General features: G+C 43.3%; 1 protein-coding gene across 1 annotated transcript; it reads right to left on the bottom strand.

Annotated features, from left to right (window-relative positions):
- Positions 1-17,569: 17,569 nt before the first annotated feature.
- Positions 17,570-18,431, bottom strand: LOC109779579 (protein FLOWERING LOCUS T-like). Its single transcript, XM_020338217.3, has 4 exons — positions 18,240-18,431; positions 18,070-18,131; positions 17,905-17,945; positions 17,570-17,796 (listed from the first exon to the last, which is right to left on the bottom strand). Exons 1-4 carry the CDS (start codon positions 18,429-18,431, stop codon positions 17,570-17,572), a joined length of 522 nt encoding a protein of 173 aa, XP_020193806.1.
- Between the last annotated feature and the right edge of the window lie 6,475 nt (positions 18,432-24,906).

Here is a 24,906-nt window from a genome sequence, read left to right as displayed (position 1 = left end):
GTTCTCGTTCGACGACGAGCACGGCGCTCACCACCTGATGTGTTGCCGATATGTATAGCAACATGGGTTCACCCGCGTTTGGTGCGGCCAGGATTGGATTGCTTGCTAGGAGGGTCTTTATTTCCTCCAGTCCGGCAGTCGCCGCGTATGTCCATTCAAAGTTATCAGTGCGCCGTAAGAGGCGATAGAGTGGTAGTGCCTTTTCTCCTAGTCTGGAGATAAAGCGGCTTAGTGCTGCCACGCATCCCGCCAGTTTTTGGACCTGTTTGAGGTCTGTTGGTGTAGCCAACTGTGACAGAGCTCGAATTTTAGCCGGATTTGCTTCAATTCCTCTAGTGAAAACGGTGAAGCCCAGCAGTTTTCCAGTGGGGACGCCGAAGACACACTTTTCAGGGTTGAGCTTAATGTTGTATGCCCGTAGGTTGTCAAACGTAAGACGTAGGTCGTCTATTAGTGTTTCGACATGCCTAGTTTTGATGACGACGTCATCGACGTAAGCTTCGACCGTTTTGCCGATCTGTTTCTCCAGGCATGTCTGAATCATGCGTTGGTATGTCGCGCCGGCGTTCTTGAGCCCGAAGGGCATAGTGTTGAAGCAGAATGGCCCGTATGGGGTAACAAATGCTGTTACAGCTTGATCGGATTCCTTCATTTTGATTTGATGGTATCCACAATATGCATCGAGGAAACACAGTGAGTCGTGTCATGTGGTGGCGTCAATGAGTTGATCAATGCGGGGAAGGGGAAAAGGATCCTTGTGGCAAGCCTTGTTGAGATCCTTGAAATCGACACATAGGCGCCAGGATTTATCCTTCTTTGGTACCATCACCAGGTTTGCCAGTCAGTCCGGATGCTTGATTTCTCTAATGAATCTGGCCTCGATAAGCTTGGCCAGCTCCTCCCCCATGGCTTATCACTTGGGTTCGGAAAAGCGCCGTAGTGTTTGCTTGACTGGTTTAAATCCCTTTAATATGTTGAGGCTCTGTTCGGCCAACTTGCGTGGGATCCCTGGCATATCCGAAGGGTGCCAGGCAAATATGTCCCAGTTTTCGCGCAGGAATTCTCGTAGTGCGGCGTCAACTGTTGAGTTCAGTTGAGCTCCGATAGATGCTGTCTTCTTGGGGTCCATTGGGTGGACCTGGAATTTGACTATTTCCTCTGCTGGTTTGAATGAGGTGGATTTGGGGCATTTGTCGAGGATCACATCGTCCCTGTCCATCGTGGAGCGTAGTGCGGTTAATTCTTCGGCCATGAGGGCTTCGGACAGCGCCTCTAGGGCCAGGGATGCAGTTTTGTTTTCAGCGCGGAGTGCTATGTCCGGATCACTTACGAGAGTGATTATACCGTTTGGTCTGGGCATTTTGAGCTTCATATACCCGTAATGAGGTATTGCTTGGAAGCGTGTAAAAGCATCCCGCCCCAACAGGGCGTGATATCCGCTGCTGAAAGGGGCCACTTGGAAAGTTATTTCTTCGGACCGATAGTTCTCCGGCGTGCCGAATACCACGTCAAGTGTGATTTTGCCCGCGCATCACGCCTCCCGACTAGGAATAATTTCCCGGAAGGTTGTGTTACTTTGCTTGATGCGGCTCCTGTCTATTTCCATTTTATGGAGTGTATCCTCATAAATGAGATTTAGTGCGCTGCCGCCGTCCATGGGGACCTTGGTGAGTCGAAACCCATCCACGATGGGATTGAGGACTAACGCGGCTGGCGCTCGTACTACTCTGTACTTTGGTTCGTCACCGGCATTGAATGTTATAGCCGTGTCGTTCCATGGGTTTATTACAACAATTTGGCAGACTTCGTTGAGCTCACGAAGTGCCCTTTTGCGCTTGTTGTTTGAAGCGAATGTCTCAAAGACCGTCAATACTCTTGGGTCGTCGTCTTCTGGGGGATGCTGTTCCGGGGCGTCCTTGATAAGGATGTCTTCGCCGCTCTTGAATACCTGTCGTAGTATCCAACATACTCTAAGGTTGTGGGTTGCCCCGGTATCTGTTGTTGTATGTATTTTGCATGGGCCATCGAGCTACCCCTCCAGAACGGTGCCGTGTCGTATAGCGGCTTTGTGTTTCTTAACTGTTGGACTGGGCGTGCCACGAGGGTGTGCCGTTTTCGCCTGTAGGGGGAGTTGGGTTGGGACTGACGGTTCCCAGCGAGCTGCCCGAGTTTCCCAGGCGCTCTCCATCGCGCTGTACTTTTGTACGATGGTTGCTAATGTTGGGGAACGTAGTAATTTCAAAAAATTTCCTACGCACACGCAAGATCATGGTGATGCATAGCAACGAGAGGGGAGAGTGTTGTCCACGTACTCTCGTAGACCGACAGCGGAAGCGTTATCACAACGCAGTTGATGTAGTCATACGTCTTCACGATCCGACCGATCAAGTACCGAACGCACGGTACCTCCGAGTTCTACACACGTTCAGCTCGATGACGTCCCTCGAACTCCGATCCAGCTGAGTGTTGAGGGAGAGTTTCGTCAGCACGACGGCGTGATGACGATGATGATGTTCCACCGACGCAGGGCTTCGCCTAAGCTCCGCAACGGTATTATCGAGGTGTAATATGGTGGAGGGGGCACCGCACACGGCTAAGAGATCTCAAGGATCAATTGTTGTGTCTATGGGGTGCCCCCTGCCCCCGTATATAAAGGAGCAAGGGGGGAGGCCACCGGCCTAGGAGGAGGGCGCGCCAAGGGGGGGAGTCCCCATTGTCTGGTCCGAATTGGACTAGGGAGGGGGGGCGCCCCCTTCCTTCCTTCTCCTTCTCCCTTCCCTTCTCCTACTCCAACAAGGAAAGGAGGAGTCCTACTCCCGGTACTCCGAAAAATACCCGAATCACTCGGAACCTTTCCGATGTCCGAATATAGTCGTCCAATATATCGATTTTTACGTCTCGGCCATTTCGAGACTCCTCGTCATGTCCCCGATCTCATTCGGGACTCCGAACTCCTTCGGTACATCAAAACTCAATAAAACTGTCATCGTAACGTTAAGCGGGCGGACCCTACGGGTTCGAGAACTATGTAGACATGACCGAGACATCTCTCCGGTCAATAACCAATAGCGGGACCTGGATGCCCATATTGGCTCCCACATATTCTACGAAGATCTTTATCGGTCAGACCGCATAACAACATACGTTGTTCCCTTTGTCATCGGTATGTTACTTGCCCGAGATTCGATCGTCGGTATCTCGATACCTAGTTCAATCTCGTTACCGGCAAGTCTCTTTACTCGTTCCGTAATACATCATCTCGCAACAAACTCATTAGTTGCAATGCTTGCAAGGCTTAAGTGATGTGCATTACCGAGAGGGCCCAGAGATACCTCTCCGACAATCGGAGTGACAATTCCTAATCTCGAAATACGCCAACCCAACAAGTACCTTCGGAGACACCTGTAGAGTACCTTTATAATCACCCATTTACGTTGTGACGTTTGGTAGCACACAAAGTGTTCCTCCGGTAAACGGGAGTTGCATAATCTCATAGTCATAGGAACATGTATAAGTCATGAAGAAAGCAATAGCAACATACTAAACGATCGGGTGCTAAGCTAACGTAATGGGTCATGTCAATCACGTCATTCTCCTAATGAGGTGATCCCGTTAATCAAATGACAACTCATGTCTATGGCTAGGAAACATAACCATCTTTGATTAACGAGCTAGTCAAGTAGAGGCATACTAGTGACACTCTGTTTGTCTATGTATTCACACATGTATTATGTTTCCGGTTAATACAATTCTAGCATGAATAATAAACATTTATCATGATATAAGGAAATATATAATACTTTATTATTGCCTCTAGGGCATATTTCCTTCAGTCTCCCACTTGCACTAGAGTCAATAATCTAGTTCACATCGCCATGTGATTTAACATGAATAGTTCACATCACCATGTGATTAACACCCATAGTTCACATCGTCATGTGACCATCACCCAAAGGGTTTACTAGAGTCAGTAATCTAGTTCACATCGCTATGTGATTAACACCCAAAGAGTACTAAGGTGTGATCATGTTTTGCTTGTGAGATAATTTTAGTCAACGGGTCTGTCACATTCAGATCCGTAAGTATTTTGCAAATTTCTATGTCTACAATGCTCTGCATGGAGCTACTCTAGCTAATTGCTCCCACTTTCAATATGTATCTAGACCGAGACTTAGAGTCATCTAGATTAGTGTCAAAACTTGCATCGACGTAACCTTTTACGACGAGCCTTTTGTCACTTCCATAATCGAGAAACATATCCTTATTCCAGTAAGGATAATTTTGACCGCTGTCAAGTGATCTACTCCTAGATCACTATTGTACTCCCTTGCCAAAATCAGTGTAGGGTATACAATAGATCTGGTACACAGCATGGCATACTTTATAGAACCTATGGCCGAGGCATAGGGAATGACTTTCATTATTTTTCTATCTTCTGCCGTGGTCGGGTTTTGAGTCTTACTCAATTTCACACCTTGTAACACAGGCAAGAAACTCTTTCTTTGACTGTTCCATTTTGAACCACTTCAAAATATTGTTAAGGTATGTACTCATTGAAAAAACTTATCAAGCGTCTTGATCTATCTCTATAGATCTTGATGCTCAATATGTAAGCAGCTTCACCGAGGTATTTCTTTGAAAAACTCCTTTATGCTTTGCAGAATAATTCTACATTATTTCCGATCAACAATATGTCACTTACATATACTTATCAGAAATGTTGTAGTGCTCCCACTCACTTTCTTGTAAATACAGGCTTCACCGCAAGTCTGTATAAAACTATATCCTTTGATCAACTTATCAAAGCGTATATTCCTACTCCGAGATGCTTGCACCAGTCCATAGATGGATCGCTGGAGCTTGCATATTTTGTTAGCACCTTTAGGATTGACAAAACCTTCTGGTTGCATCATATACAACTCTTCTTTAATAAATCCATTAAGGAATGCAGTTTTGTTTATCCATTTGCCAGATTTCATAAAATGCGACAATTGCTAACATGGTTCGGACAGACTTAAGCATCGCTGCGAGTGAGAAAATCTCATCGTAGTCAACACCTTGAACTTTGTCAAAAACCTTTTTCCGACAAGTCTAGCTTTGTAGATAGTAACACTACTATCAGCGTCCGTCTTCCTCTTGACGATCCATTTATTCTCAATTGCTTGCCGATCATCGGGCAAGTCAACCAAAGTCCACACTTTGTTCTCATACATGGATCTCATCTCAGATTTCATGGCCTCAAGCCATTTTGCGGAATCTGGGCTCACCATCGCTTCTTCATAGTTCGTAGGTTCGTCATGGTCTAGTAACATAACCTCCAGAACAGGATTACCGTACCACTCTGGTGCGGATCTTACTCTGGTTTACCTACGAGGTTTGGTAGTAACTTGATCTGAAGTTACATGATCATCATCATTAACTTCCTCACTAATTGGTGTAGGAGTCACAGGAACAGATTTCTGTGATGAACTACTTTCCAATAAGGGAGCAGGTACAGTTACCTCATCAAGTTTCTACTTTCCTCCCACTCACTTCTTTCGAGAGAAACTCCTTCTCTAGAAAGGATCCATACTAAGCAACGAATGTCTTGCCTTCGGATCTATGATAGAAGGTGTACCCAACTGTCTCCTTTGGGTATCCTATGAAGACACATTTATCCGATTTGGGTTTGAGCTTATCAGGATGAAACTTTTTCACATAAGCATCGCATCCCCAAACTTTAAGAAACGACAACTTTGGTTTCTTGCCAAACCACAGTTCATAAGGTGTCGTCTCAACGGATTTTGATGGTGCCCTATTTAACGTGAATGCAGCTGTCTCTAATGCATAACCCCAAAACGATAGTGGTAAATTGGTAAGAGACATCATAGATTGCACTATATCCAATAAAGTACGGTTATGACGTTCGGACACACCATTATGCTGTGGTGTTCCAGGTGGCGTGAGTAGTGAAACTATTTCACATTGTTTTAACTGAAGGCCAAACTCATAACTAAAATACTCTTCTCCACGATCAAATCGTAGAAACTTTAGTTTCTTGTTACGATGATTTTTCGCTTCACTCTGAAATTATATGAACTTTTCAAATGTTTCAGACTTATGTTTCATTAAGTAGATATACCCATATCTGCTCAAATCATCTGTGAAGGTGAGAAAATAATGATATCCGCCACGAGCCTCAATATTCATCGGACCACATACATCTGTATGTATGATTTCCAACAAATCTGTTGCTCTCTCCATAGTTCCGGAGAACGGCGTTTTAGTCATCTAGCCCGTGAGGCACGGTTCGCAAGCATCAAGTGATTCATAATCAAGTGATTCCAAAATCCATCAGTATGGAGTTTCTTCATGCGCTTTACACCAATATGACCTAAACAGCAGTGCCACAAATAAGTTGCACTATCATTATTAACTTTGCATCTTTTGGCTTCAATATTATGAATATGTGTATCACTACGATCGTGATCCAACAAACCATTTTTGTTGGTGTGTATGACCATAAAAGGTTTTTATTCATGTAAACAGAACAACAAATGTTCTCTAACTTAAATGAATAACCGTATTGCAATAAACATGATCAAATCATATTAATGCTCAACGCAAACACCAAATAACACTTATTTAGTTTCAACACTAATCCCGAAAGTACAGGGAGTGTGCGATGATGATCATATCAATCTTGGAACTACTTCCAACAAACATCGTCACCTCGCCTTTTACTAGTCTTTGTTTATTCTGTAACTCCCGTTTCGAGTTACTACTCTTAGCAACTAAACCAGTATCAAATACCGAGGGGTTGCTTTAAACACTAGTAAGTACACATCAATAACATGTATATCCAATATACCTTTGTTCACTTTGCCATCCTTCTTATCCACCAAATACTTGGGGCAGTTCCGCCTCCAGTGACCAGTCCCTTTGCAGTAGAAGCACTTAGTCTCAGGCTTAGGTACAGACTTGGGCTTCTTCACTTGAGTAGCAACTTGCTTGCCGTTCTTTTTGAAGTTCCCCTTCTTCCCTTTGCCCTTTTCTTGAAACTAGTGGTCTCGTCAACCATCAACACTTGATGTTTTTCTTGATTTCTACCTTCGTCGATTTCAGCATCACGAAGAGCTCGGGAATTACTTTCGTCATCCCTCGCATACTATAGTTTATCACGAAGTTCTACTAACTTGGTGATGGTGACTAGAGAATTCTATCAATCACTATTTTATCTGGAAGATAAACTCCCACTTGATTCAAGCGATTGTAGTACCCAGACAATCTGAGCACATGCTCACTAGTTGAGCGATTCTCCTCCATCTTTTAGCTATAGAACTTGTTGGAGACTTCATATCTCTCAGCTCGGGTATTTGCTTGAAATATTAACTTCAACTCCTGGAACATCTCATATGGTCCATGACGTTCAAAACGTCTTTGAAGTCCCGATTCTAAGCCGTTAAGCATGGTGCACTAAACTATCAAGTAGTCATCTTATTGAGCTAGCCAAACGTTCATAACGTCTGCATCTGCTCCTGCAATAGGTCTGTCACCTCGCGGTGCATCAAGGACATAATTCTTCTTTGCAGCAATGAGGATAATCCTCAGATCACGGATCCAATCCGCATCTTTGCTACTAACATCTTTCAACATAATTTTCTCTAGGAACATATCAAAAATAAACACAGGGAAGGAACAACGCGAGATATTGATCTACAACATAATTTGCAAAAATACTATCAGGACTAAGTTCATGATAAATTTAAGTTCAATTAATCATATTACTTAAGAACTCCCACTTAGATAGACATCCCTCTAATCCTCTAAGTGATCACGTGATCCATATCAACTAAACCATGTCCGATCATCACGTGAGATGGAGTAGTTTCAACGGTGAACATCAATATGTTGATCATATCTACTATATGATTCACGCTCGACCTTTCGGTCTCCGTGTTCCGAGGCCATATCTGTTATATGCTAGGCTCGTCAAGTTTAACCTGAGTATTCCGCGTGTGCAACTGTTTTGCACCCGTTGTATTTGAACGTAGAGCCTATCACACCCGATCATCACGTGGTGTCTCAGCACGAAGAACTTTCGCAACGGTGCATACTCAGGGAGAACACTTATACTTTGATAATTTAGTGAAGGATCATCTTATAATGCTACCGTCAAACAAAGCAAGATAAGATGCATAAAGGATTAACATCACATGCAATCAATATAAGTGATATGATATGGCCATCATCATCTTGTGCTTGTGATCTCCATCTCCGAAGCACCGTGCTTGATCACCATCGTCACCGGCTCGACACCTTAATCTCCATCGTAGTATCGTTGTCGTCTCGCCAAATAATTGCTTTTACGACTATCGCTACCGCTTAGTGATAAATAAAACTATTACATGATGATTGCATCTCATACAATAAAGCGACAACCATATGGCTCCTGCCAGTTGCCGATAACTCGGTTACAAAACATGATCATCTCATACAACAAAATATATCACATCATGTCTTGACCATATCACATCACAACATGCCCTGCAAAAACAAGTTAGACGTCCTCTACTTTGTTGTTGCAAGTTTTACGTGGCTGCTACGGGCTTAGCAAGAACCGTTCTTACCTACGCATCAAAACCACAACGATAGTTTGTCAAGTTGGTGCTGTTTTAACCTTCGCAAGGACCGGGCGTAGCCACACTCGGTTCAACTAAAGTGAGAGAGACAGACACCCGCCAGTCACCTTTAAGCAACGAGTGCTCGCAACGGTGAAACCAGTCTCGCGTAAGCGTACGCGTAATGTCGGTCCGGGCCGCTTCATCTCACAATACCGCTGAACCAAAGTATGACATGCTGGTAAGCAGTATGACTTATACTCACTTGTGTTCTACTCGTGCATAGCATCAACGCATAAAACCAGGCTCTGATACCACTGTTGGGGAACATACTAATTTCAAAAAATTTCCTACGCACACGCAAGATCATGGTGATGCATAGCAACAAGAGGGGAGAGTGTTGTCCACGTACCCTCGTAGACCGACAGCGGAAGCGTTATCACAACGCGGTTGATGTAGCCGTACGTCTTCACGATCCGACCGATCAAGTACCGAACGCACGGCACCTACGAACACGCAAGATCACCCCGGTATCTGTTGTTGTATGTATTTTGCATGAGCGAGCTTCGCTTCAACCAAATCTTCCTTCTCCTTCTCCCTTCTCCCCATGCAAAATACATACAACAACAGATACCGGGGTGATCTTGCGTGTTCAGAGGTGCCGTGCGTTCGGTACTTGATCGGTCGGATCGTGAAGACGTACGGCTACATCAACCGCGTTGTGATAACGCTTCCGCTGTCGGTCTACGAGGGTACGTGGACAACACTCTCCCCTCTTGTTGCTATGCATCACCATGATCTTGCGTGTGCGTAGGAAATTTTTTGAAATTAGTATGTTCCCCAACAGTGGTATCAGAGCCTGGTTTTATGCGTTGATGCTATGCACGAGTAGAACACAAGTGAGTATAAGTCATACTGCTTACCAGCATGTCATACTTTGGTTCAGCGGTATTGTGAGATGAAGCGGCCCGGACCGACATTACGCGTACGCTTACGCGAGACTGGTTTCACCATTGCGAGCACTCGTTGCTTAAAGGTGACCGGCGCGTGTCTGTCTCTCTCACTTTAGTTGAACCGAGTGTGGCTACGCCCGGTCCTTGCGAAGGTTAAAACAGCACCAACTTGACAAACTATCGTTGTGGTTTTGATGCGTAGGTAAGAACGGTTCTTGCTAAGCCCGTAGCAGCCACGTAAAACTTGCAACAACCAAGTAGAGGACGTCTAACTTGTTTTTGCAGGGCATGTTGTGATGTGATATGGTCAAGACATGATGTGATATAATTTGTTGTATGAGATGATCATGTTTTGTAACCGAGTTATCGGCAACTGGCAGGAGCCATATGGTTGTCGCTTTATTGTATGAGATGCAATCGCCATGTAATAGTTTTACTTTATCACTAAGCGGTAGCGATAGTCGTAAAAGCAAGAAGTTGGCGAGACGACAACGATACTACGATGGAGATCAAGGTGTCGCGCCGGTGACGATAGTGATCATGACGGTGCTTCGGAGATGGAGATCACGAGCACGGTGCTTCGGAGATGGAGATCACAAGCACAAGATGATGATGGCCATATCATATCACTTATATTGATTGCATGTGATGTTAATCCTTTATGCATCTTATCTTGCTTTGATTGACGGTAGCATTATAAGATGATCTCTCACTAAAAATTTCAAGATAAAAGTGTTCTCCCTAAGTATGCACCGTTGCGAAAGTTCTTCGTGCTGAGACACCACGTGATGATCGGGTGTGATAGGCTCTACGTTCAAGTACAACGGGTGCAAAACAGTTGCACACGCGGAATACTCAGGTTAAACTTGACGAGCCTAGCATATGCAGATATGGCCTCGGAACACAGAGACCGAAAGGTCAAGCGTGAATCATATAGTAGATATGATCAACATAGTGATGTTCACCATTGAAACTACTCCATCTCACGTGATGATCGGACATGGTTTAGTTGATTTGGATCACGTAATCACTTAGATGATTAGAGGGATATCTATCTAAGTGAGAGTTCTTAAGTAATATGATTAATTGAACTTGAATTTATCATGAACTTAGTCCTGATAGTATTTTGCAAATTATGTTGTAGATCAATGGCTCGCGTTGTTGCTTCCCTGTGTTTATTTTTGATATGTTCCTAGAGAAAAATTATGTTGAAAGATGTTAGTAGCAAAGATGCGGATTGGATCCGTGATCTGAGGATTATCCTCATTGCTGCACAGAAGAATTATGTCCTTGATGCACCACTAAGTGACAGACCTATTGCAGGAGCAGATACAGACGTTATGAACGTTTGGTTAGCTCAATATGATGACTACTTGATAGTTTAGTGCACCATGCTTAAACGGCTTAGAATCGGGACTTCAAAGATGTTTTGAACGTCATGGACCATATGAGATGTTCCAGGAGTTGAAGTTAATATTTCAAGCAAATACCCGAGTTGAGAGATATGAAGTATCCAACAAGTTCTATAAGCTAAAAGATGGAGGAGAATCGCTCAACTAGTGAGCATGTGCTCAGATTGTCTGGGTACTACAATCGCTTGAATCAAGTGGGAGTTAATCTTCCAGATAAAATAGTGATTGACAGAATTCTCTAGTCACCATCACCAAGTTAGTTGAACTTCGTGATGAACTACAGTATGCAAGGGATGACGAAAGTAATTCCCGAGCTCTTCGTGATGCTGAAATCGACGAAGGTAGAAATCAAGAAAAACATCAAGTGTTGATGGTTGACGAGACCACTAGTTTCAAGAAAAGGGCAAAGGGAAGAAGGGGAACTTCAAAAAGAACGGCAAGCAAGTTGCTACTCAAGTGAAGAAGCCCAAGTCTGTACCTAAGCCTGAGACTAAGTGCTTCTACTGCAAAGGGACTGGTCACTGGAGGCGTAACTGCCCCAAGTATTTGGTGGATAAGAAGGATGGCAAAGTGAACAAAGGTATATTGGATATACATGTTATTGATGTGTGCTTACTAGTGTTTGTAGCAACCCCTCAGTATTTGATACTGGTTCAGTTGCTAAAGAGTAGTAACTCGAAAACGGGAGTTGCAGAATAAACAGAGACTAGTAAAAGGCGAGGTGACGATGTGTGTTGGAAGTAGTTCCAAGATTGATATGATCATCATCGCACACTCCCTATACTTTCAGGATTAGTGTTGAAATTAAATAAGTGTTATTTGGTGTTTGCGTTGAGCATGAATATGATTTGATCATGTTTATTGCAATACGGTTATTCATTTAAGTTAGAGAACAATTGTTGTTCTGTTTACATGAATAAAAACCTTCTATGGTCATACATACCAACGAAAATGGTTTGTTGGATCTCGATCGTAGTGATACACATATTCATAATAATGAAGCCAAAAGATGCAAAGTTAATAATGATAGTGCAACTTATTTGTGGCACTGCCGTTTAGGTCATATTGGTGTAAAGCGCATGAAGAAACTCCATACTGATGGGATTTTGGAATCACTTGATTATGAATCACTTGATGCTTGCGAACCGTGCCTCATGGGCAAGATGACTAAAAACACCGTTCTCCGGAACTATGGAGAGAGCAACAGATTTGTTGGAAGTCATACATACAGATGTATGTGGTCCAATGAATATTGAGGCTCATGGCGGATATCGTTATTTTCTCACCTTCACAGATGATTTGAGCAGATATGGGTATATCTACTTAATGAAACATAAGTCTGAAACATTTGAAAAGTTCATATAATTTCAGAGTGAAGTGGAAAATCATCGTAACAAGAAAAATAAAGTTTCTACGATCTGATCGTAGAGAAGAGTATTTGAGTTACGAGTTTGGCCTTCAGTTAAAACAATGTGAAATAGTTTCACTACTCACGCCACCTAGAACACCACAGCATAATGGTGTGTCCGAACGTCATAACCATACTTTATTGGATATAGTGCAATCTATGATGTCTCTTACCAATTTACCACTATCGTTTTGGGGTTATGCATTAGAGACAGCTACATTCACGTTAAATAGGGCACCATCAAAATCCGTTGAGACGACGCCTTATGAACTGAGGTTTAGCAAGAAACCAAAGTTGTCGTTTCTTAAAGTTTGGGGTTGCGATGATTATGTGAAAAAGTTTCATCCTGATAAGCTCAAACCCAAATCGGAGAAATGTGTCTTCATAGGATACCCAAAGGAGACAGTTGGGTACACCTTCTATCACAGATCCAAAGGCAAGACATTCGTTGCTAAGTATGGATCCTTTCTAGAGAAGGAGTTTCTCTCGAAAGAAGTGAGTGGGAGTAAAGTAGAACTTGATGAGGTAACTGTACCTGCTCCCTTATTGGAAAGTAGTTCATCACAGAAATCTGTTCCTGTGACTCCTACACCAATTAGTGAGGAAGTTAATGATGATGATCATGGAACTTCAGATCAAGTTACTACCAAACCTCATAGGTAAACCAGAGTAAGATCCGCACTAGAGTGTTACGGTAATCCTGTTCTGGAGGTTATGTTATTAGACCATGACGAACCTACGAACTATGAGGAAGCGATGATGAACCCATATTCCGGAAAATGGCTTGAGGCCATGAAATCTGAGATGAGATCCATGTATGAAGAACAAAGTATGGACTTTGGTTGACTTGCCCGATGATCGGCGAGCCATTGAGATTAAATGGATCTTCAAGAGGAAGACAGACGCAGATAGTAGTGTTACTATCTACAAAGCTAGAATTGTCGCAAAAGGTTTTCGACAAGTTCAAGGTGTTAACTACGATGAGAGAGTTCCTCACTCGTATCTATGCTTAAAGTCTGTCTGAATCATGTTAGCAATTGCCGCATTTTATGAAATATGGCAAATGGATAAACAAAACTGCATTCCTTAATGGATTTATTAAAGAAGAGTTCTATATGATGCAACCAGAAGGTTTTGTCAATCCTAAAGGTGCTAACAAAATATGCAAGCTCCAGCGATCCATCTATGGACTGGTGCAAGCATCTCGGAGTTGGAATATACACTTTGATAAGTTGATCAAAGGATATAGTGTTATACAGACTTGCGGTGAAGCTTGTATTTACAAGAAAGTGAGTGGGAGCACTACAACATTTCTGATAAGTATATGTGAATGACATATTGTTGATCGGAAATAATGTAGAATTATTCTGCAAAGCATAAAGGAGTGTTTGAAAGGAGTTTTTCAAAGAAAAACCTCGGTGAAGCTGCTTACATATTGAGCATCAAGATCTATAGAGATAGATCAAGACGCTTGATAAGTTTTTTCAATGAGTACATACCTTAACAAGATTTTGAAGTAGTTCAAAATAGAACAGTCAAAGAAAGAGTTCTTGCCTGTGTTACAAGGTGTGAAATTGAGTAAGACTCAAAGCCCGACCACGGCAGAAGATAGAAAGAGAATGAAAGTCATTCCTATGCCTTGGCCATAGGTTCTATAAAGTATGCCATGCTGTGTACCAGATCTATTGTATACCCTACACTGATTTTGGCAAGGGAGTACAATAATGATCTAGGAGTAGATCACTGGACAGCGGTCAAAGTTATCCTTAGTGGAATAAGGATATGTTTCTCGATTATGGAAGTGACAAAAGGTTCGTCGTAAAGGGTTACGTCGATGCAAGTTTTGACACTAAATCTAGATGACTCTAAGTCTCGGTCTAGATACATATTGAAAGTGGGAGCAATTAGCTAGAGTAGCTCCGTGAAGAGCATTGTAGACATAGATATTTGCAAAATACTTACGGATCTGAATGTGACAGACCCGTTGACTAAAATTATCTTACAATCAAAACATGATCACACCTTAGTACTCTTTGGGTGTTAATCACATAGCGATCTGAACTAGATTATTGACTCTAGTAAACCTTTTGAGTGTTGGTCACATAGAGATGTGAACTATGGGTGTTAATCACATGGTGATGTGAATTATTGATGTTAAATCACATGGCGATGTGAACTAGATTATTGACTCTAGTGCAAGTGGGAGACTGAAGGAAATATGCCCTAGAGGCAATAATAAAGTATTATATATTTCCTTATATCATGATAAATGTTTATTATTCATGCTAGAATTGTATTAACCGGAAACATAATACATGTGTGAATACATAGACAAACAGAGTGTCACTAGTATGCCTCTACTTGACTAGCTCGTTAATCAAAGATGGTTATGTTTCCTAGCCATAGACATGAGTTGTCATTTGATTAACGGGATCACCTCATTAGGAGAATGACGTGATTGACATGACCCATTACGTTAGCTTAGCACCCGATCGTTTAGTATGTTGTTATTGCTTTCTTCATGACTTATACATGTTCCTATAACTATGAGATTATGCAACTCCCGTTTACCGGAGGAACACTTTGTGTGCTACCAAACGTCACAACGTAACTGGGTGATTATAAAGGTGCTCTACAGGTGTCTCCAAAGGTACTTGTTGGGTTGGCGTATTTCGAGATTAGGATTTGTCACTCCGATTGTCGGAGAGGTATCTCTGGGCCCACTCGGTAATGCACATCACTATAAGCCTTGCAAGCATTGTGACTAATGAGTTAGTTGCGGGATGATGTATTACGGAACGAGTAAAGAGACTTGCCGGTAACGATATTGAACTAGATATCGAGATACCGACGATCGAATCTCGGGCAAGTAACATACCGATGACAAAGGGAACAACGTATGTTGTTATGCGGTCTGACCGATAAAGATCTTCGTAGAATATGTGGGAGCCAATATGGGCATCCAGGTCCCGCTATTGGTTATTGACCGGAGAGGTGTCTCGGTCATGTCTACATAGTTCTCGAACCCAAAGGGTCCGCACGCTTAAAGTTACGATGACAGTTTTATTATGAGTTTATGTATATTGATGTACCGAAGGAGTTCGGAGTCCCGGATGAGATCGGGGACATGACGAGGAGTCTCGAAATGGTCGAGACGTAAAGATCGATATATTGGACGACTATATTCGGACTTCGGAAAGGTTCCGAGTGATTCGGGTATTTTTCGGAGTACACGAGAGTTACGGGAATACGTATTGGGCCTTATTGGGCCATACGGGAAAGAAGGAAAAGGGCCTCAAGGGTGGCCGCACCCCTCCCCTTGGTCTGGTCCGAATTGGACTAGGGAAGGGGGGCTCCCCCTTCCTTCCTTCTCTTTTTCCCTTCCTCTTTTCCTATTCCATATGGGAGGTGGAATCCTACTAGGACTAGGGAGTCCTAGTAGGACTCCACACTTGGTGCGCCCCCTCCTAGGGCCGGCCTCCTCCTCCCTTGCTCCTTTATATACGGGGGCAGGGGGCACCCCATGGACACACTTGATATACGATATTTTAGCCGTGTGCGGTGCCCCACTCCACCAGATTACACCTCGATAATACCGCCGCGGAGCTTTGGCGAAGCCCTGCGTCGGTGGAACATCATCATCGTCACCACGCCGTCGTGCTGACGAAACTCTCCCTCAACACTCGGCTGGATCGGAGTTCGAGGGACGTCATCGAGCTGAACGTGTGTAGAACTTCGGAGGTGCCGTGCGTTCGGTACTTGATCGGTCGGATCGTGAAGACGTACGGCTACATCAACCGCGTTGTGATAACGCTTCCGCTGTCGGTCTACGAGGGTACGTGGACAACACTCTCCCCTCTCGTTGTTATGCATCACCATGATCTTGCGTGTGCGTAGGAAATTTTTTGAAATTACTACGTTCCCCAACAAGAGCTACCCCGGCGGTGATGTTGTCTTTAAGGACAAGGCGAGTCATCGAGCCTTTCATCAACGACACAGTGGAACTCTCAATTAAAGCACCAATGTCGGTGTCAAAACCGGCGGATCTCGGGTAGAGGGTCCCGAACTGTGCGTCTAGGATCGATGGTAACAGGAGACGGGGGACACGATGTTTACCCATGTTCGGGCCCTCTCTATGGAGGTAATACCCTACTTCCTGCTTGATTGATCTTGATGAATATGAGTATTACAAGAGTTGATCTACCACGAGACCGTACTGACTAAACCCTAAAAGTCTAGCTTATATGACTATGGTAATGTGTGTCCTTTCCGGACTAACCCCTCCGGTTTATATAGACACCGGGGGATCTAGGGTTTTACATAGAGTCGGTTACATAAGAAGGATTCTTCATAATCGGTCGCCAAGTTTGCCTTCTACGCCAAGTAGAGTCCAATCCGGACACGGGTACGGTCTTCGGCCTTCATGTCTTCACAGCCCATCAGTCCGGCCCATGGATAATAGGCCAGACGCCCGACGACCCCTTAGTCCAGGACTCCCTCAGCCATCTTGGACTCCATCTAGTCGAAGGCCGCAGTGGCGGCTAACCGTCGCTTCCTCCGCCAGCAGGGGGCGGAGATCGACGAAATCTTTGCCTCTAATGAGTCCCGAGTCCTATGATGAGCCGGAGTTGCCGCAGGCGGCCATCTACTCAGAACCCAGCACAGAGATCGTGGACATCTCCGGTGGCGAGTAGTGTAGGGTAGATAGGATATCTATGTAGTACGTAGATGTTTATTTTGCAGGGTTTGTATAGATTTGAGATATTTGGATGTAGCGGACAAAATATGAAGGCTTATCGGTCATTGTCCACGGACATGTCCGGGTGCGTCCGCAGATGTACAGCGGGTCGGATTTGCCAAGCCCCGGCTGTAGATGCTCTTAGCCCAGCCAAAAAAAATCAACGTAGACGAGGGAGAGGAGAAGCGAAAAATCCAGTTCAAATCACAATGATGGCAGGTGTAGACGAGTTATAGACGCTCCCTAAAATTATTTAATGTTTTGTTTAGGTCATGCACCAAGTGCACAATATATATTCGGACAATTACATACGGCCGGTCCAGATAGATAGCCAGTACTACACAGGAAGTTTGAGAAGCAGCTACCTAGACACATATTTATCCATTTACTTATTTATTTTGTGTGACACATCTGCATGGAGCGATCACGCGTACGTACGTAGAGCCAGCTTTGCTGCTTCACCGGTACCTCCGGCCACCGCAGCTGCCCTCCCTCTGGCAGTTGAAGTAGGCGGCGGCGACCGGAGCGCCGAGGCTGTAGCACTCCGCAATGTCCCTGGTTACGAAGTTGGAGCGCCACCCTGGTGCATAGATCGCCTGCCGCGCCGTCTGCCGGAACACCACGAACGCCACACGGTGGATCCCCGCCGTCGGCTGCGGTCTCTCGTACGGCACCACCTCAGTTCCTGCATGCACAAACACACAGAGGTCTTTAATGCCGGCTGGGTGGCTTTTTTCCTTCATACTATAAAAGACAAGGATATATACATGTCCTTGATAGATCAATTTCTTACCACAGCTCACGTCACATCGTTCTGGTATGTCTGTGACCAACCTGTATATGCAGGCAAGAAATTAAACTGGGTCAGTTAGCCTAACTAGCTGGTAGTACAAATTAGTGATTTTTTTTTGAGAAAAAGTGAGTGATTTTTTTTTGTAGTGCATGATGATGCACGTACCAGTGGAGGTACTCCCGTTGGGAAGGGTCGCTTGGGCTAGGTACATCAGGGTCTACCATCACCTAGTAACAAATAAACATGGCACACGTTATTTACGCCTGCACGGTGCATTCATGCATGCATGGTAAAAACGAATGATGATCTATGGTAACGTATATATGAGCACTCACCAGCGTGTAGAGTGATCCGGGTTGCCCTGTGATCTGTACCGTCGGCTGGTTCGCCACCTGCGACGGCCTCAGCTCGGACCCATTGGTGATCTCGCGGTTGCTGTACAGCACCCTGAGCCGCGCCGACGCGTCGAAGTAGTCGACCACGTCGCCGACGATCCTCCCGACGATCAGCGGATCCCTCGAGGACATGCTTGATCGCCGCCGGCCGCTCTCGCCTGATATACTTGAGCTGAGGACTCACTTAGGTGTAGATGTGGCTAGCCAGTGTTGCCGTACGTGAAATTAGCTTGGTGTTATATGGCGTATGCAGCGGTGTAACATGCTATTTATAGGCCTCCCAGTGAAATTCCGGCGCACGCATATTATGGTTCAAAGGATACGACGTGTGGTGTGCCTTTTCGCCAGTCCTAGACTAATCAGCGCTTGAAAGATATACCGGATTAAAAGTGTGTTTCCCGCATAAAGTGTTGACATGTGACATCGTGAGAACCTGTGGCTGCTCCCACCTGATTTCTGATCGGACGGCTAGAGTATTGCCGCCATAGAGTACGCATTACGATCCGGCGACTGAATCATTTCCACTTGGCACCAAGTACGGACTTACAAAATGTATGACATGATTCCTGGCCCTTTTTGGAGCAGGACGCAATTCCCTTTTTTAGGGTCAATCTAGCACTTTACTCCCTCCGTTCGGAAATACTTGTCCTAAAAATGGTTGTATTACTACAACCATTTTTAGGACAAGTATTTCCGGATGGAGACAATACTTACCCAAACGCTGTGAGCCATAGCACATTCCAAAAGCAAATAACGCAAGTCATCGTCTGAAGCATTCCAGAAAGAACAATCCCATGGGGTAGCCATGTGTCCGATGATGCCTTATACTCCCTGTTGGGGTGGGTTTTTCTTTTTTTGGAAACGGAGGCAAAAGCTTTGCCTCATCTCATTAAATAAGGAGTAATACAGAGTTTTGCAGGTTACAGGACCACACCGGTGCAAAAGGATCACACAGAACCAATCATCACCTAGTACATAGTGGGTTCTCATCCTTCAGAGACTGTGAGAGTAATAGGAGCATCCTTTGACAAAAGGATCATCCAGATGACCATCTCATGGCTATTGGGAACAAATCAAATCAGATGGTTCTATTTCTCAACCTTTCTTGTTTGCCTACGGAACCAAGGTCGAAATGATTGAAAATGTCAGCCATTCATAACCACCGATGAAGGATTCCTCGAAAATTTAAGGATTAGCAGTTCTTTTTCGAAATCGATTTCGAAAAAGAATGGATTCGGCTTATACATAGGTTTTCCTTGTCCGTTCTTACTGCACCAAAAGCTAAGAATCTTAATGTGCCCACACGCCTCTTGGCAATACAAAACAAGACATAGAGAAGGTAGGAATCACATGGGCTACTGATTTAAAAGAACTTCTTTCCCAGTAGCTGACAAGATTACTCGATCAAACCCTAGATGCCTTTCCAAATGCGATAAGTGAGATATTTGAACGTTGTGTTCCTCCTAACTCCAACATCATTGGGAACTTTAGTAGAATTCTTATTTCTCCTCTAACATCCTCTGGGCTGCCCTTGCTAAAATGAATAGATGACTTGTCTTGATTGATTCTCTGTCCCGAGGTCTGATAGTTAATTTCAAACACATTATTGATCTGATGTGTCGCGCTGGTATTTGCCGTAAAAAAATAGCAAGTTATCGTAGTGCACCACAACGATGCCTCATAGGTTTTCATCATCCCCCTAATCCTTAAAAGGCAAGACATGCCTTCAGTTGCTAGTAAAAACAAATACGGTGAGTTGAGATCACCTTGACAAATATTCCTGGCAGGCTGAAAATACTCAATTTGTTCCCCATTAAATAACACGGAGAAAGAAACCGTTGAAACCACTCTCATGACAGAGTTTACAAAAATTTGATGAATTCCCAATTTCAGCATCATGGAAACCTTTATGGCCTTTCAGGAGGACGATGCAATTCCTATTCCGCTCATACCATGGGTGGTCGAGCAAACGTGCACTGCTGTGGACGCTATTTGGGCCGGTCCATGCAGGATAGTTCTTCCTGTTTCGGTTCATTTTTTGTGTGTGTTTCTTCCCTATTGGATTATTTTTAAATTTATGACCATTTCAGAAAAAGGCGAGCATATTTTGAAACTCACAATTTTTTTCTGAATAGAGTATATTTTAAAAGTTTGGAACTTATTTTAATATATATTGAACCCATAAGGAAACCCAAAGACCTAATCAAGGACGGTATTCCGTGCGTGTGTGCTGACGAACTACTCCCTCCGTTTATAAATATTTGTCTTTTTAGAGATTTTAAATAGACTACCACATACGGATGTATATAGACATATTTTAGAGTGTAGATTCATTCATTTTACTCTGTATGTAATCATTTGTTGAAATCTTTAAAAGACAAATACTTACTGTATCTAGGAACGGAGGGAGTGGTTCTTTTCTTTTCGAGGGTACGTACTAGTAGTTTCGTTGCCAGACACAAGCACGTGATGTCGATGTCGACAGAGAATGATTAGCTAGATCGATCTACCGTATCGGATCAGACGAAAACAACAAAAGAGATACTATGTGATTGGGTCAGCGCGTGCGCGAGAGCGGCTGCAGGGGCAAATGGAGCCATGGTGATGGATATATGTTGCCGCGCGCCGCAACCACGATAGTTCTGCACAGGATGCGTGATCACGTGACCGCTGCGTGGCGTCCACGCGGGCATGCAGCAGCTCCCCTGGCCCGCTTGATGGCGATTGAAAAGGTTTGCACACGCACCAGCACCACGACCACTCGTACAACTCTTCCGTGGCTGGGCCTGGCACCACGACCACTCTCATGACAGAGTTTACCAGAATTTGATGAAGTCCCAATTTCATCACCATGGAAACCTTGATGAATTGCCTTGTAGGAGAGGGATGTGATTCCTATTCCGCTCACACCATGGGGGGTCGAGAAAACGCAAACTGCCCGTGGGCGTCATTAGAACATCTCTAACAGATCCCGTAAACTGTGGTACCGCAAATTTCGTTTACGGGATAGTGTATACCGTATTTGCGGTACCGTAAACGTAGGGGTGCAGAGCGCCCGACCCGTCCTGCATCCAGCTTTGCAGAATCTCATCCCTTCATTACAAGAGTTTAGAGCTGTCAGTTTATTTTGAACTAACTTACCATGTTATGCAGGAGTAGCGGGACCCGCATCTGCATCCCTACGTAAACAACACGAAAGATCAGATCCTTCAACACATCCTGCACAATTTAAACATACTAGTTTCCGCCACATACTTGTCCTGGATTTAAACATAGTTCATACGACAAACTTAAACATACATACTAGATTAAAAACGTAAATCTACTCATCATCCTTCTTGACATGGAGATGATACTCCATGGCGGAGTTGGAGAGGGCTTGCGCGAAGACATACTCTTCCCTGGTCGCCTCGAGCCGCGCGGCGGCCCCTTCTTCTCTTGCGGTGACCACCTCCTTCGCCTCGAAGAACTCACGCTCCGCGGCCCGGAGGCGCTTGGTCGTCGGACAGAAAATGCCGTCGAGGTGGTGGAAGTTCGTCCATGACTACTTCCCGGCGCTGCGCTCCTGTGCCTGCACGCGGCGCTACTCCTCCACCGGCAGGCGGAGGGAGGAGCTTCCGGCCCCGTCGTGGTGAGGGGGCCTGCTTCTGCGGCAGCGAGCTGCCGCGGCCCCCTTGGCCACCCCACCCGCGTCCAACGCTCGCCATCGGGGCCAGCTGTTTTTGTCTGTGCGCGCGGCAAACAACGGCTGGAGGGTCTCGATTTGTCATCGGAAGGGTGCTAAATTGTGGCGGGGGAGAAAAGGGATTTGCCGGATGCAAACCCTAAAACGGCCGGGTTTCGATATATATAGCGGATACGCCGCCGTTTTACGGGCCAGGCCATTTTTACAATATCTAATCGGGCCATTTTCTTTAATCCTGTGAAACGACCGGAATTTAACGGTCCATTTTTTTAATCCTGTGAAACGACCGGAATTTAACGGGCCGACGAGCTTGTATGGGATCTGATAGAGGTGCTCTTATCTTAGGCCAGTCCATGTATAAGACAGTTCTTCTTGTTTCGGTCAATTTTGTTGTGTGCTTTTCTCTATTGGATTTTTTTTCTTGTTCTTTTTTCTAATATATTTTCTTTCTTTTGTTAAACTTTTCCTTTCATTTTCTTTATTGAAATACAAGAAAATTTCTTAAAGTTCACAAAGACTTTCAAATTTCACGAACTAATTTTTAATTTATGATATCTTTAAAAAATTCAAGCCTTTTTTAAAATCAACAACGTTTCAATTTTCTTTATTGAAATGCATGAATATTTTTAAAATTGTGAACGTTTTTTATATTCACAAAGAATTTTAAAATTTATGAAAAAAAATTAAATTTATGATCATTTCAGAAAAAGCAAGCATTTTTAGAAATCAACAAAGATTTTCGTTTTCTTCATTGAAATACATGAATATTGTTTTAGGAAAAATGAATGTTTTAAAAATTCATAGAGAATGTTAAAATTCATGAACAAATTTAATATTTATGATCATTTCAAAAATATGCGAGCATTTTAAAAAATGAACAATGTTTTCCACTTTCTTTATTGAAATACATGAATTTTTTTTAAAGTTGAACGTTTTCAAAATTCACAAAGAGTTTTTAATTGATGAACCAATTTTAAATTGCTGATCATTTCAAAAAAATGCAAGCATTTTTCATAAATCAACAACGTTTTTCAACTTCTTTATTGAAATAAATGAGATTCTTAAATTCGTGATTTTTCTAAAAAATTAGCAAAGAATTTAATATTCATGATTTTAAAAAAATTATTATCATTTCATAAAAAACGCAAGCATTTTTAATCATCAATGTCGTTTTTATTTTCTTTATTGAAATACATGTATATTTTTAAAATTTGTGAACGCTTTTAAAATTCACAAAGAATTTAAAAATTCATGAACAAATTTTAAACTTATGATCATTTCATAAAAACGCATGCATTTTCTAAAAATCAACAGCGTTTTTAATCTTCTTTGTCGAAATACATGAATATTTTAAAATTTTGTGAATGTTTTCAAAATTCATAAAGAATTTGAAAATTCATGAAGAAATTTTAAATTTATGATCATTTCAAAACAAATGCAAGCATTTTATATAAATCAACAACTTTTTAAAATTCCTGGGTATATTTTAAAATTTTGGAAAGTATTTTACTCCCTCCGTTCACTTTTATAAGACCTTTTAAACATTTAAGACAGCATCTAAAACAATTTAATTTCAGCTGTTTTAAATGACTTACAAAAGTGAACAGAGGGAATAGTAAATATCGAACCCCTGAGGAAACCCAAAAACCTAATCGGCGACGGTTTTTGCGTGCGTGCGTGCGTATGTAGTACTGTATTTTCGTTGCCGGCACAAGCACGTGATGTCGATGGCGACAGAGAATGATTAGCTAGATTGATCAATTGGATCGGGTCAGTCGAAAACAACAAAAAGGACATCTGATCCGATCAGATCGGGCGAGAGAGCGGCTGCAGAGGGGATATATGTTGCCGCGCGCCGCAACCACGATAGTTATGCACAGGATGCGTGATTCCGTGACCGATGCGCGGCGTCTAGGCAGGACATGCAGCTTGATGGTGATTTTGCCGACGGACGCCTTTCGAACGGAAAGGTTTGCACACGCACCGGCACCACGACCACTCGTACAACTCCTCCGTGGCTGGGCCTGGGAAGCGACAGAATTGACCCAGGAACTTTGTCCAATAGTGCTATAGTGATTTGCGGCTTGCCACTTGGTGACCGCCATTGCGGCGGCGGCGGGTGATATTATCAACTTTCTTTTGTTTTTTGCGAGGGGGCATTATCACATTTGTTTTCAGGAAAAGCATTGCAGGTGAACATGTCTGGGCGCAAATGCACTGTGCAGATACTCTATTTTTCTCCTTTTTTAGTAGGAAAAACTTTCGATCTATTCATCAAACATTATGATAGTATAAAGAAGAGCAAAAGTAACAAAAATTGCACACATGTCCGCTTCGGTAAGTGAGTTTCTCTTTACTCAATAATAGCATATGTATCACAAGATGCACATAGCCGCAAATGGTACTTATTACATTAGAATGCCTTATGCTCGTTTCGGTGATTGTAGTCGTCGCTAGGTGGTCCAAGGACTTGGTTATATTTTTTTTTACCTCTGGTGTTCTTTGTACTGGGATGATTGAAGATGAATAGATTGGAAGTTTATCACACAGGAAAAAATGATCTAAAAAACCATTGTAAATCAAGACAATGAAAACATTGCTCTCCTTTTTACGAACTAAAAAACATCACTCTTTGGCTGCCTGCTCTACCTGAATACATGCCCCCATAACCAATACATGGCTAATCTTTTGGTTGAGAAATATTGGTCACAAATCAAATACACCCTACACACAAAACATCAAAAGTTATTGCTACAACACTAGATACGTTGGGCTACTTATGTGAGTACGACTATCTAACCAAAATTGAACTAGGACAATTTTATGGATTAACAAACAAATTGCATAATGTGTTCGTCTATCAACTGATATAGTGGTGGTGATCTAGCAAGAATGTGTTTTTTTTCTCAACGGCTCTTATTG

This window comes from Aegilops tauschii, chromosome 2 (assembly GCF_002575655.3).
Source record: "Aegilops tauschii subsp. strangulata cultivar AL8/78 chromosome 2, Aet v6.0, whole genome shotgun sequence".
Taxonomy (NCBI): Eukaryota; Viridiplantae; Streptophyta; class Magnoliopsida; order Poales; family Poaceae; genus Aegilops; species Aegilops tauschii.
Note: the sequence above shows the minus strand (reverse complement) of the source record. Positions and strands in the feature narration are given on the sequence as shown.